The 13,518-nt window shown below is 42.1% G+C and overlaps 1 protein-coding gene across 1 annotated transcript in view; it reads left to right on the top strand.

Annotated features, from left to right (window-relative positions):
- LOC116938908 (IgGFc-binding protein-like) overlaps positions 1–13,518 on the top strand; it is an 82,683-nt gene that overhangs the window by 3,973 nt on the left and 65,192 nt on the right. Inside the window, exons 7-20 of the mRNA XM_076060629.1 lie at positions 133–241; positions 965–1,062; positions 4,041–4,217; positions 4,399–4,601; positions 4,911–5,055; positions 5,253–5,300; positions 5,930–6,171; positions 6,900–7,074; positions 8,120–8,228; positions 8,896–8,993; positions 11,973–12,149; positions 12,332–12,534; positions 12,844–12,988; positions 13,188–13,235. Coding sequence (XP_075916744.1) covers positions 133–241; positions 965–1,062; positions 4,041–4,217; positions 4,399–4,601; positions 4,911–5,055; positions 5,253–5,300; positions 5,930–6,171; positions 6,900–7,074; positions 8,120–8,228; positions 8,896–8,993; positions 11,973–12,149; positions 12,332–12,534; positions 12,844–12,988; positions 13,188–13,235 — 1,977 coding nt within the window. The remainder of the gene's footprint in view (positions 1–132; positions 242–964; positions 1,063–4,040; positions 4,218–4,398; positions 4,602–4,910; positions 5,056–5,252; positions 5,301–5,929; positions 6,172–6,899; positions 7,075–8,119; positions 8,229–8,895; positions 8,994–11,972; positions 12,150–12,331; positions 12,535–12,843; positions 12,989–13,187; positions 13,236–13,518) is intronic.

Here is a 13,518-nt window from a genome sequence, read left to right as displayed (position 1 = left end):
AATGTCACGTAATCTTACAATTCCCAATGTATGCTCTGTATAAACGTATGCTCCTTTTTGATGAGGAGCAGTATTATGGGAGTGAAGCCACACGTTTGGTGGACCATGTGAATGTCGTTGTCTTTTGAACAGGAAACTTTAATGGTGATATTGATGATGACTTACTGATGCCAAATGGGTCATTGGCTGCTTCCGAAACCAAGCTGGGAAACAGTTGGATATCAGATAACAGCTCAGCTGAGTGAGTGATCACTCGCCCATTTTGCATCTTCGTGTAAAATATTGTTCACGAAAACTGCACTTTCTGTTTGCTTTCTGTTTTTTTAGAAAGTTTCGCTGGTGTTAAATTGCTGCACACCATTTCCCGCTTTTTACGCTTTTTAAAACTATTTTATGAGTCAAGATTTATGCCGCGCAATCCACTCGGCACACATGGAATTCGAAGAATCTGCCAAATACACGTCATTGTGTATTTTCTGCCAAATACACGTCATTGTGTATTTTCTGCCAAATACACGTCATTGTGTATTTTCTGCCAAATACACGTCATTGTGTATTTTCTGCCCATGGACAAAGCTGACTATTCAGTCTTAGCTTCTGTTTCTGAATGCCATGACTCTGTTCATGGACTGGTGGATCATGAATTGTGTCTTAACTTCACTATAGCCTCACCGACTTTTATCCATTTCTCCCGTGGACTCAGGCACAGCAGAATGTGCTGCACAGGCGGTGCAAATACTGCTGCGTGGATTGCAGTTTGTGGACCTGTGATAAGTTCTAGAAAACACCCTTCGTTCTGCCTAAGTGGGGAGGATCGATATTCACATACATTATATTTGGGTCCCTTGTCTCCGATTTAAAAATGGTTACAGTAAGTGACCGGTTTTTCTTAAGACAATGCAAGGGTGATGACTGGAATGATGTTGATGCGGTAATAATAGTTTGCTTTTTGTTTTATTTGCAGCTGCGACGTTGACTTTGAGCCTCCAGGTCCCTGTGATGCGGAAGAACAGGCTAAGTTTGAATCGGAGGAATTTTGTGGAAAGATACATGATGTCAATGGTAAGTCCAGTTATGTATGACTGCTGAATGCACAATTTCCCTTTAAACAACTTTGTTTCAATGCAGATATAATACAGAAATATACGTTGATAGTTCTAGTTTATGTTGATAATTCTACTCTATGGGATGTCTAGCAAAAACATTAGCAAGCTTCAGCATGTTCAACATTATTTGGCAAGTGTCGTGACGGGTACTGGAAAATCCGACCATGCCTATCTATACTCTTTGGTTCTATTGGGTAAAGTCACGTAGGTGAAAATTAAATAACAAAAAATCACGACTTTTCGGCCACAACACAAGCGGCCTTCATCAGGTGAAGGGACGAGACTGTCTGGAGGACAGCGCTGGAGTGTTGTTGTCCTCCAGACAGTCTCGTCCCTTCACCTGATGAAGGCCGCTTGTGTTGTGGCTGAAACGTCGTGATTTTTTGTTATTTTATTTTCACCTACGTGACTTTACCCAATAGAAACAAAGAGTATGGATCCTAGCAGTCACGAAAGCTTTAAATCTAGAATTCATGCCTATCTATTCTAGATTGGAAGCTTTTGTGACTGCAAGTATCCATATTCTTTGGTTCTATTCGGTAAAGTCACGTAGGTAAAAAATAAAACAACAAAAAATCACGACGTTTCGGCCACAACACAAGTGGCCTTCATCAGGTGGAGGGACCAAACTGTCCAGAGGACAGCGTTGGAGTGAAGAAAGCCAAGTGCAGGTCGCCTCCTTTAAGCTGTGAGGGGGTAAACAGATAACGCCTTGACAAAGGAATTAGCATAAAATGTACTACTGTGAAAGCTTGTAATTAGCATAAAATGACATTACACCACCGTGAGAGTTTGAGATGCCACTACTTGAATAAATATACTGTATCATTGAAAATTAGTTCAATGTTTGGTTCGATTTAGAATATCTTTCCAATGGTTGCTTAATTTGAAACAATCTTCTCGGTTGAAATTGTGTCTGTGTTTGTAAATCTGAATTGCCTCGTGGACAAATCTCTGATAAAAACCCGTGGGTTTGCAGAGGACCTTGGTATCGGAGAAAACTATATCGTGATCACCCACAGCGTTGTAACAGTGATCAGTTTCGGCAGAAGAATTCGTTCTGCCATGTTTCAAATCTGATTTGTGCTCGCGAATTCGGTCAGAGACATGTCGTTTCGTCTCCCCGAAATAGCAGTCACCACAAGTGCAGATCAATTTGTAAACCCCGGGGTACTGTAAGTCAGGAATGACATCCTTCACGGAAGGGATCAGGTCACGGATTTTGTGTACTGTATTAAACCGGACCAGGAACTTGTGTTTGTTTAGAATTTTGGAGATCTTTTTAGTAACGCCTGCTATATATGGTAGTGTGATGGTTTTGATCGGAGTATCAAGTGGTTGTTTCTGTATGGAGGGAAAAACAGCTTGTCGGATGGTACGGTCAGAGTATCCATTCCTTTTGAGGGCCAGATGTACATGTTTTAATTCACTGGTCAGGTGGTGTTGGTCCGAAATGCAATGAGCCCTGTGGTATAACGTTTTGATGAGATAATTATTTTGCGTCGGTGGTGGTGGGAATCAGGTTTCAAGTAGGAATCTGTGTGGGTGGGTTTCCTGTTGACAGAATGTCCCAATGAGCCATCAGGTCTCCTCTCAAACAGAACATCCAAGAATGGCAGCTTGCCATCTTTCTCCACTTCCATAGTGAATTTGATGGTGGGGTGTCTGGAATTAATGTGGTCTAGGAAAAGGTTCAAAGCTGGGAGGCCATGTGGCCAAATGACGAAAGTGTCGTCTACATATCTCTTCCACAGGGAAGGTCTGAGGGTGGAAGTCTGGATGGCGTCTGATTCAAATTTCTCCATGAAAATATTGGCTATCACTGGTGACAAGGGGGAACCCATGGGGGTACCCTCATTTTGTTTGTGGTTCCAATCAGGTGACATATTTTGTGTTAACATTAAATGAGCTTGTAGGACTAGACCCTGATACACCTGCGCTGGTTAGGCACTGGTTAGGCTGGTTAGACACTGCCTCACCAATACCTACATTACTACTTTACTTTGGAATGGCACCTTCTACAAACAAAATGAGGGTACCCCTATGGGTTCCCCCTTGTCAACAGTGATAGCCAATATTTTCATGGAGAAATTTGAATCGGACGCCATCCAGACTTCAACCCTCAGACCTTCCCTGTGGAAGAGATATGTAGACGACACTTTCGTAATTTGGCCACATGGCCTCCCAGCTTTGAACCTTTTCCTAGACCACATTAATTCCAGACACCCCGCCATCAAATTCACCATGGAAGTGGAGAAAGATGGCAAGCTGCCATTCTTGGATGTTCTGCTTGAGAGGAGACCTGATGGCTCATTGGGACAATCTGTCTACAGGAAACCCACCCACACAGATTGCTACTTGAAACCTGATTCCCACCACCACCCGACGCAAAAGAATTATCTCATCAAAACGTTATACCACAGGGCTCATTGCATTTCGGACCAACACCACCTGACCAGTGAATTAAAACATGCCTATCTATTTCTCGCTGAACTGCATTGGCTTCCGGTTGCTGAACGAATACATTACAAGTTCACACTCACTGCACACAAAGTGCTTGCTACAAATGAACCACAATACTCTGCTGATCTCATCCAGGAACATAAACAGTCACACAAACTCCACTCATCCTCACACCAGCTTTTGGCTAACCATCGAACAAAGATGGTCACCGCATAAAGGGCTATCAGATGCACTTCTACAGCCGTGTGGAACACACTTCCTTCCAATATTAGGAAGCCACTGGAGCTCTGTACTTATACATTTTAATTTAAAACTCATTACTTTAGAAATTGTATTGTTTAGTTTGTTGTCCTTTCCCCGCACGTCCGATTAGCACAGTTGACGACATACCATGTGATAGGTTAACATACATACATACATAGTTGCAAATATCGCTGTGTTGTAAATGATATTCACGTCGCTTGTGAACAGGAGCATTCCAAGAGTGCCATGCAGTGGTTAATCCAGAGCAGTTCTTCATCACCTGCGTTCTTGACCAGTGCTGGATGGATGGGAACGAGCAGTTCCTCTGTGCCTCCATGCAGACCTACGCTGATCAGTGTGCCCAGCATGGGGTCATCATCATGTGGAGGAACGACACCTTCTGCCGTGAGTACAAACCTGTCTGAGCTTTAATCCATAACACATCACATTGCATGAGACTAGGCCTTGTTTTTATTCTGTGGAAGCACAATGTACATCTGTGTGGTTTGTTCATTTGTATAGCTGCTTGCAGTTGTGCATCCCCATTGTAATTTATCTCCGAAAATGTTTATCTTTGTGTTGACAGCGCTCGAATGCCCTGCAGACAGCCACTATGAGAGCTGTGCCCCACCGTGCCCAGCCACGTGCAGCAATGTGACCCTCCCAGGTGCCTGCCAGCAGCCCTGTGGGGAGGGCTGTGTCTGTGATGAGGGTTTTGTCTTCTCAGGAGACAAGTGTGTCCCTCAAGATCAGTGTGGCTGCATGGATGACAACGACCTCTATCATCCGGTGGGTTAACCCTTCACATCATGTGAATTAAACGGTGATCATTTATTAATATCCACATAGGCAAGCTAAGCTATGTTTTGTTTTGGTATATGACCTACAAGTGTGCATTTTCATTTTTAAGACTAATGTATAAGTAAAGATGGAATGCATTAAGTTTCACGCTGGAGTAAAATGGTGAAAATTATGAACAAAATGAACAAATTCAATGTATGTATGTTGCAATGATGTTGAAATATATCAGATAAGGTTTCAGTAAGCTTTCCCTGTTATGTATATTTCATGATTCTCATCGTGCATTGTTTTTCGCAGCTTGGGGACAGCTGGTTTGCAACACAGAACTGCAGTCTGCATTGCTCTTGTGGCGATGCTGGAGGCATGGTCTGTGAGCCCTGGCAGTGTGGAGTCTCCGAAATCTGCAGTGTGCAGAATGGAAGCCTGGGCTGTCACAGCTATGGTAAGATTTTCCCTACATATCCTACCCCAATGTAAGAAATAATCAAGACCGCTCATTTGCAATGACTTTTCAGCCCATAAAATGATAGTGGTATTGCTACAAAAAATATAATATTGTATGTGTATTTTGTGTTAATCTTAAAATTATGCTTCTCTTTGTGATACATCAATGTTTAATTGCGTATATTTTTACCACAGATACCACAACAGTTTCACCACCAACAACAACTGCGCCTCCAAGCATAAGTAATCATGGACTGCACATCGATATCTCTTGCCCAGGATATTTACTTACAAATCATTTTTTAAGAACTTGTACTGTAATATATTTTCGTTTCCTTGATGATGAACACATTCTAAACATAAAATGTTCATGATGGCATGAGAAGGAAATTGGTTGCTTATATTGAAAATGTATTTAACACAGCATATATCCTGCAAAACTGAGTTTCCTTGTTCAAATCCTGGCAGTTAACTGCTTTATTCTCATTGTTCAAGGATTGCATGTTGATGGTTCCAATACGAACTTGAGTGATTGAAACAAATCTTGCCTGTTTTAAGTTCATTTGGTGTAGTCCTAATTTGATGGGAGAATTTGTTAATATTTACGGAGAAAAAATTTACTCCATCTATAGTACCCTTGTTGCACAGTAGCTTGGCCTACCCCGTGGCTATATAAATAAGGATATTTCATCTCAATATGGCTTGATGATTTGGATGGGTAGGTTCCCTCTTTGTGAATATAAAAATAACAAGCATTTATTTTATTAGATGCTAAAATACAAACACAATCTCAAAACAAAGTAATAACACGATTTAAATGGCTGCGTGGATGGTCACTGTGAAGTGAATGAAAATTCTCAAATCTTTTTCAGTAGCTGCAAGATGTGTGGTGCAGGGAGACCCACATTACACGACGTTTGATGGGCTCTATTACGACTTCATGGGCGCGTGCATCTACACAACAGCCAAGCTGTGCAACATCTCCTCCTCCCTGCCCCACTTCAACGTGGAGACTAAAAACGAGCGCTTCAACCCAAGCATATCTGTGCTCCAAGATGTTTACGTGGACGTATTCGGACACAGGATAACCATGACTACACATCACATCCTACTGGTTAATATTACACCTAAAAGGGCTAAGGTTTTAAAGTATTGATAAGTAATATGTGAGTTAAATATTAAATAATTAGCCTATTTGTTTGAGCTAGTGTCACAGGCGGTGCAATAACACATTCATGTTGTGTTGACGCATGCAGAGGCTAATGGGAGGCACCAACCCAGGCCGAGTGTATGTTCCACCACCACTTAATCTGTTATTTCTGCATTCTCACTTAATAACTCATAGGTGCTTCGCTTCTAGGAAAAGAATGCAACATTCTCCTCTTTGTAATTCCTACCGCCTACAATGGCAGTTACTCCAAATATGCTCTCATAGGCTGGAAATGGCAAATTGTAAACATTCTGAGACCATCATCTCCCGATGCTCGGGAACCCGGTTTATATTAAGGTGGCGGCCCGAATGTGAATTGAGCATCTCAGCAGAGGTGTCTTTTTAGATGTGCCCTCTTTACTTGAGTCCAACCTTCACTGTTAAATGAATTTGAGCCTTTGTGTCAATTGGAGGCTTCATATGATTCTGCCACTTACTGAATGAATTGTACACAACTGCTGAACAATGTGGTACTGGGGTAAAGCTCACTTCTCAATTAGCAGTAATTAAAGCCATTAACCAATCAATAATACAATCAAAATTTAAATTGAGACCACTGGGATGTACAAGCATTATTATGAAGGGAAATGATTTCCTTAACGCTTGAATCACTCATGTGCTTTGATCTACAGTTGGATGGGGAGCGGGTGACGCCCCCACTGTTGCTACCGGGGATGCACGTGTCTCTGAGCGGCTCATACCTTGTGCTCATGACCAACTTCAGCCTCACAGTTCGTTTCGATGGGTACTATCAAGTTGTGGTGTCTGTACCAATGGAGTACGCTGGGCAGCTCTGTGGACTCTGCGGTGAGACAATGATCAAAATGTTCATGAGCATTATTGAAACCTGACTTGCGTTAGCATCGGTTACAAGATTAAACATTCCCTTTCAAATTGAAATTAATTGAGAATGGAAAGGTTGGTAGTGAATCCTAGCGTTCATCAGCTTGTGATATGACGGATGAGACGCAGGACTTTATGAAAATAATTGGCAAAAACACACAAATCCTACGTGGAGAAATGAGTAAGACAGTTCAGAAGATAGGTTCAGTGATTTGGACATTTCCAAAGAGCACGAAACATAAAAGTACTGTAGAAGAACACGACACATAGCAATACTGTAGAAGAGGCAGCAAAGAGATGTGATGAAGACAGTCGAGGTGCTCAGACAGAGCTACATCATCCATAGGGAGGACAGTGCTTGATTTAGTTGCACCAAGCAGTTGTAGTGCTCACTTGATGCATCGTCCCTAAGGTGGGAGCACTACTATATTTTGGGCAGACCATCGATTTGTTAAAGTGTTTTTAGTTAAAGCTGCTTAACATTTCATCCGAAACAATGTAAAAAAGCAGCGTAACATTCACAGAGGCACTCTTACGAATGATAAGATAAGGCAGAAGATAAGAAGTTGCCAAAGATAACAAATTCACGGCAATGGTAAAGATAAACCGATTATGAAGACATTCACGATGGATTTGAATAAGTTATTACTAATATTTTGCTTCAAGAATCCATGATTTTAAATAGTCCAGCCCCTTCTGAATCCACTGCTGAATGAAGGCTTCTCTAATTTGCGTTGGTCGTGGGGGTTGTTTGACCACACTTCATACTGGACACTGCACGTTGCAATGGGGCCCAGGACCGGTTCATAAATCACTCACCACTCATGTTTGCTGTGACTGGCAAAGTTATCTTTTGATGTATTCTTTGTCATTTTGTAATGTCACGTAATCTTACAATTCCCAATGTATGCTCTGTATAAACGTATGCTCCTTTTTGATGAGGAGCAGTATTATGGGAGTGAAGCCACACGTTTGGTGGACCATGTGAATGTCGTTGTCTTTTGAACAGGAAACTTTAATGGTGATATTGATGATGACTTACTCATGCCAAATGGGTCATTGGCTGCTTCCGAAACCAAGCTGGGAAACAGTTGGATATCAGATAACAGCTCAGCTGAGTGAGTGATCACTCGCCCATTTTGCATCTTCGTGTAAAATATTGTTCACGAAAACTGCACTTTCTGTTTGCTTTCTGTTTTTTTAGACAGTTTCGCTGGTGTTAAATTGCTGCACACCATTTCCCGCTTTTTACGCTTTTTAAAACTATTTTATGAGTCAAGATTTATGCCGCGCAATCCACTCGGCACACATGGAATTCGAAGAATCTGCCAAATACACGTCATTGTGTATTTTCTGCCAAATACACGTCATTGTGTATTTTCTGCCCATGGACAAAGCTGACTATTCAGTCTTAGCTTCTGTTTCCGAATGCCATGACTCTGTTCATAGACTGGTGGATCATGAATTGCGTCTTAACTTCACTATAGCCTCACCGACTTTTGTCCATTTCTCCTGTGGACTCAGGCACAGCAGAATGTGCTGCACAGGCGGTGCAAATACTGCTGCGTGGATTGCAGTTTGTGGACCTGTGATAAGTTCTAGAAAACACCCTTCGTTCTGCCTAAGTGGGGAGGATCGATATCCAAATACATTATATTTGGGTCCCTTGTCTCCGATTTAAAAATGGTTACAGTAAGTGACCGGTTTTTCTTAAGACAATGCAAGGGTGATGACTGGAATGATGTTGATGCGGTAATAATAGTTTGCTTTTTGTTTTATTTTCAGCTGCGACGTTGACTTTGAGCCTCCAGGTCCCTGTGATGCGGAAGAACAGGCTAAGTTTGAATCGGAGGAATTTTGTGGAAAGATACATGATGTCAATGGTAAGTCCAGTTATGTATGACTGCTGAATGCACAATTTCCCTTTAAACAACTTTGTTTCAATTCAGATATAATACAGAAATATACGTTGATAGTTCTAGTTTATGTTGATAATTCTACTCTATGGGATGTCTAGCAAAAACATTAGCAAGCTTCAGCATGTTCAACATTATTTGGCAAGTGTCGTGACGGGTACTGGAAAATCCGACCATGCCTATCTATACTCTTTGGTTCTATTGGGTAAAGTCACGTAGGTGAAAATTAAATAACAAAAAATCACGACTTTTCGGCCACAACACAAGCGGCCTTCATCAGGTGAAGGGACGAGACTGCCTGGAGGACAGCGCTGGAGTGTTGTTGTCCTCCAGACAGTCTCGTCCCTTCACCTGATGAAGGCCGCTTGTGTTGTGGCTGAAACGTCGTGATTTTTTGTTATTTTATTTTCACCTACGTGACTTTACCCAATAGAAACAAAGAGTATGGATCCTAGCAGTCACGAAAGCTTTAAATCTAGAATTCATGCCTATCTATTCTAGATTGGAAGCTTTTGTGACTGCAAGTATCCATATTCTTTGGTTCTATTCGGTAAAGTCACGTAGGTAAAAAATAAAACAACAAAAAATCACGACGTTTCGGCCACAACACAAGTGGCCTTCATCAGGTGGAGGGACCAAACTGTCCAGAGGACAGCGTTGGAGTGAAGAAAGCCAAGTGCAGGTCGCCTCCTTTAAGCTGTGAGGGGGTAAACAGATAACGCCTTGACAAAGGAATTAGCATAAAATGTACTACTGTGAAAGCTTGTAATTAGCATAAAATGACATTACACCACCGTGAGAGTTTGAGATGCCACTACTTGAATAAATATACTGTATCATTGAAAATTAGTTCAATGTTTGGTTCGATTTAGAATATCTTTCCAATGGTTGCTTAATTTGAAACCATCTTCTCGGTTGAAATTGTGTCTGTGTTTGTAAATCTGAATTGCCTCGTGGACAAATCTCTGATAAAAACCCGTGGGTTTGCAGAGGACCTTGGTATCGGAGAAAACTATATCGTGATCACCCACAGCGTTGTAACAGTGATCAGTTTCGGCAGAAGAATTCGTTCTGCCGCGTTTCAAATCTGATTTGTGCTCGCGAATTCGGTCAGAGACATGTCGTTTCGTCTCCCCGAAATAGCAGTCACCACAAGTGCAGATCAATTTGTAAACCCCGGGGTACTGTAAGTCAGGAATGACATCCTTCACGGAAGGGATCAGGTCACGGATTTTGTGTACTGTATTAAACCGGACCAGGATCTTGTGTTTGTTTAGAATTTTGGAGATCTTTTTAGTAACGCCTGCTATATATGGTAGTGTGATGGTTTTGATCGGAGTATCAAGTGGTTGTTTCTGTATGGAGGGAAAAACAACTTGTCGGATGGTACGGTCAGAGTATCCATTCCTTTTGAGGGCCAGATGTACATGTTTTAATTCACTGGTCAGGTGGTGTTGGTCCGAAATGCAATGAGCCCTGTGGTATAACGTTTTTATGAGATAATTATTTTGCGTCGGGTGGTGGTGGGAATCAGGTTTCAAGTAGGAATCTGTGTGGGTGGGTTTCCTGTTGACAGAATGTCCCAATGAGCCATCAGGTCTCCTCTCAAACAGAACATCCAAGAATGGCAGCTTGCCATCTTTCTCCACTTCCATGGTGAATTTGATGGTGGGGTGTCTGGAATTAATGTGGTCTAGGAAAAGGTTCAAAGCTGGGAGGCCATGTGGCCAAATGACGAAAGTGTCGTCTACATATCTCTTCCACAGGGAAGGTCTGAGGGTGGAAGTCTGGATGGCGTCTGATTCAAATTTCTCCATGAAAATATTGGCTATCACTGGTGACAAGGGGGAACCCATGGGGGTACCCTCATTTTGTTTGTGGTTCCAATCAGGTGACATATTTTGTGTTAACACTAAATGAGCTTGTAGGACTAGACCCCGATACACCTGCGCTGGTTAGGCACTGGTTAGGCTGGTTAGACACTGCCTCACCAATACCTACTTTACTACTTTACTTTGGAATGGCACCTTCTACAAACAAAATGAGGGTACCCCTATGGGTTCCCCCTTGTCAACAGTGATAGCCAATATTTTCATGGAGAAATTTGAATCGGACGCCATCCAGACTTCCACCCTCAGACCTTCCCTGTGGAAGAGATATGTAGACGACACTTTCGTAATTTGGCCACATGGCCTCCCAGCTTTGAACCTTTTCCTAGACCACATTAATTCCAGACACCCCGCCATCAAATTCACCATGGAAGTGGAGAAAGATGGCAAGCTGCCATTCTTGGATGTTCTGCTTGAGAGGAGACCTGATGGCTCATTGGGACATTCTGTCTACAGGAAACCCACCCACACAGATTGCTACTTGAAACCTGATTCCCACCACCACCCGACGCAAAAGAATTATCTCATCAAAACGTTATACCACAGGGCTCATTGCATTTCGGACCAACACCACCTGACCAGTGAATTAAAACATGCCTATCTATTTCTCGCTGAACTGCATTGGCTTCCGGTTGCTGAACGAATACATTACAAGTTCACGCTCACTGCACACAAAGTGCTTGCTACAAATGAACCACAATACTCTGCTGATCTCATCCAGGAACATAAACAGTCACACAAACTCCACTCATCCTCACACCAGCTTTTGGCTAACCATCGAACAAAGATGGTCACCGCATAAAGGGCTATCAGATGCACTTCTACAGCCGTGTGGAACACACTTCCTTCCAATATTAGGAAGCCACTGGAGCTCTGTACTTATACATTTTAATTTAAAACTCATTACTTTAGAAATTGTATTGTTTAGTTTGTTGTCCTTTCCCCGCACCTCCGATTAGCACAGTTGACGACATACCATGTGACAGGTTAACATACATACATACATAGTTGCAAATATCGCTGTGTTGTAAATGATATTCACGTCGCTTGTGAACAGGAGCATTCCAAGAGTGCCATGCAGTGGTTAATCCAGAGCAGTTCTTCATCACCTGCGTTCTTGACCAGTGCTGGATGGATGGGAACGAGCAGTTCCTCTGTGCCTCCATGCAGACCTACGCTGACCAGTGTGCCCAGCATGGGGTCATCATCATGTGGAGGAACGACACCTTCTGCCGTGAGTACAAACCTGTCTGAGCTTTAATCCATAACACATCACATTGCATGAGACTGGGCCTTGTTTTTATTCTGTGGAAGCACAATGTACATCTGTGTGGTTTGTTCATTTGTATAGCTGCTTGCAGTTGTGCATCCCCATTGTAATTTATCTCTGAGTATGTTTATCATTTGTGTTGACAGCGCTCGAATGCCCTGCAGACAGCCACTATGAGAGCTGTGCCCCACCGTGCCCAGCCACGTGCAGCAATGTGACCCTCCCAGGTGCCTGCCAGCAGCCCTGTGGGGAGGGCTGTGTCTGTGATGAGCGTTTTGTCTTCTCAGGAGACAAGTGTGTCCCTCAAGATCATTGTGGCTGCATGGACGACAACGACCTCTATCATCCGGTGGGTTAACCCTTCACATCATGTGAATTAAACGGTGATCATTTATTAATATCCACATAGGCAAGCTAAGCTATGTTTTGTTTTGGTATATGACCTACAAGTGTGCATTTTCATTTTTAAGACTAATGTATAAGTAAAGATGGAGTGCATTAAGTTTCACGCTGGAGTAAAATGGTGAAAATGATGAACAAAATGAACAAATGCAATGTATGTATGTTGCAATGATGTTGAAATATATCAGATAAGGTTTCAGTAAGCTTTCCCTGTTATGTATATTTCATGATTCTCATCGTGCATTGTTTTTCGCAGCTTGGGGACAGCTGGTTTGCAACACAGAACTGCAGTCTGCATTGCTCTTGTGGCGATGCTGGAGGCATGGTCTGTGAGCCCTGGCAGTGTGGAGGCTCCGAAATCTGCAGTGTGCAGAATGGAAGCCTGGGCTGTCACAGCTATGGTAAGATTTTCCCAACATATCCTACCCCAATGTAAGAAATAATCAAGACCGCTCATTTGCAATGACTTTTCAGCCCATAAAATGATAGTGGTATTGCTACAAAAAATATAATATTGTATGCGTATTTTGTGTTAATCTTAAAATTATGCTTCTCTTTGTGATACATCAATATGTTTAATTGCGTATATTTTTACCACAGATACCACAACAGTTTCACCACCAACAACAACTGCGCCTCCAAGCATAAGTAATCATGGACTGCACATCGATATCTCTTGCCCAGGATATTTACTTACAAATCATTTTTTTAAGAACTTGTACTGTAATATATTTTCGTTTCCTTGATGATGAACACATTCTAAACATAAAATGTTCATGATGGCATGAGAAGGAAATTGGTTGCTTATATTGAAAATGTATTTAACACAGCATATATCCTGCAAAACTGAGTTTCCTTGTTCAAATCCTGGCAGTTAACTGCTTTATTCTCATTGTTCAAGGATTGCATGTTGATGGTTCAAATACGAACT

This window comes from Petromyzon marinus, chromosome 5 (assembly GCF_048934315.1).
Source record: "Petromyzon marinus isolate PM22_M1 ecotype Great Lakes invasive population chromosome 5, UKy_Petmar_22M1.pri1.0, whole genome shotgun sequence".
In the NCBI taxonomy this organism is placed as follows: domain Eukaryota; kingdom Metazoa; phylum Chordata; class Hyperoartia; order Petromyzontiformes; family Petromyzontidae; genus Petromyzon; species Petromyzon marinus.
This window is presented reverse-complemented; position numbering and strand designations above follow the sequence as displayed.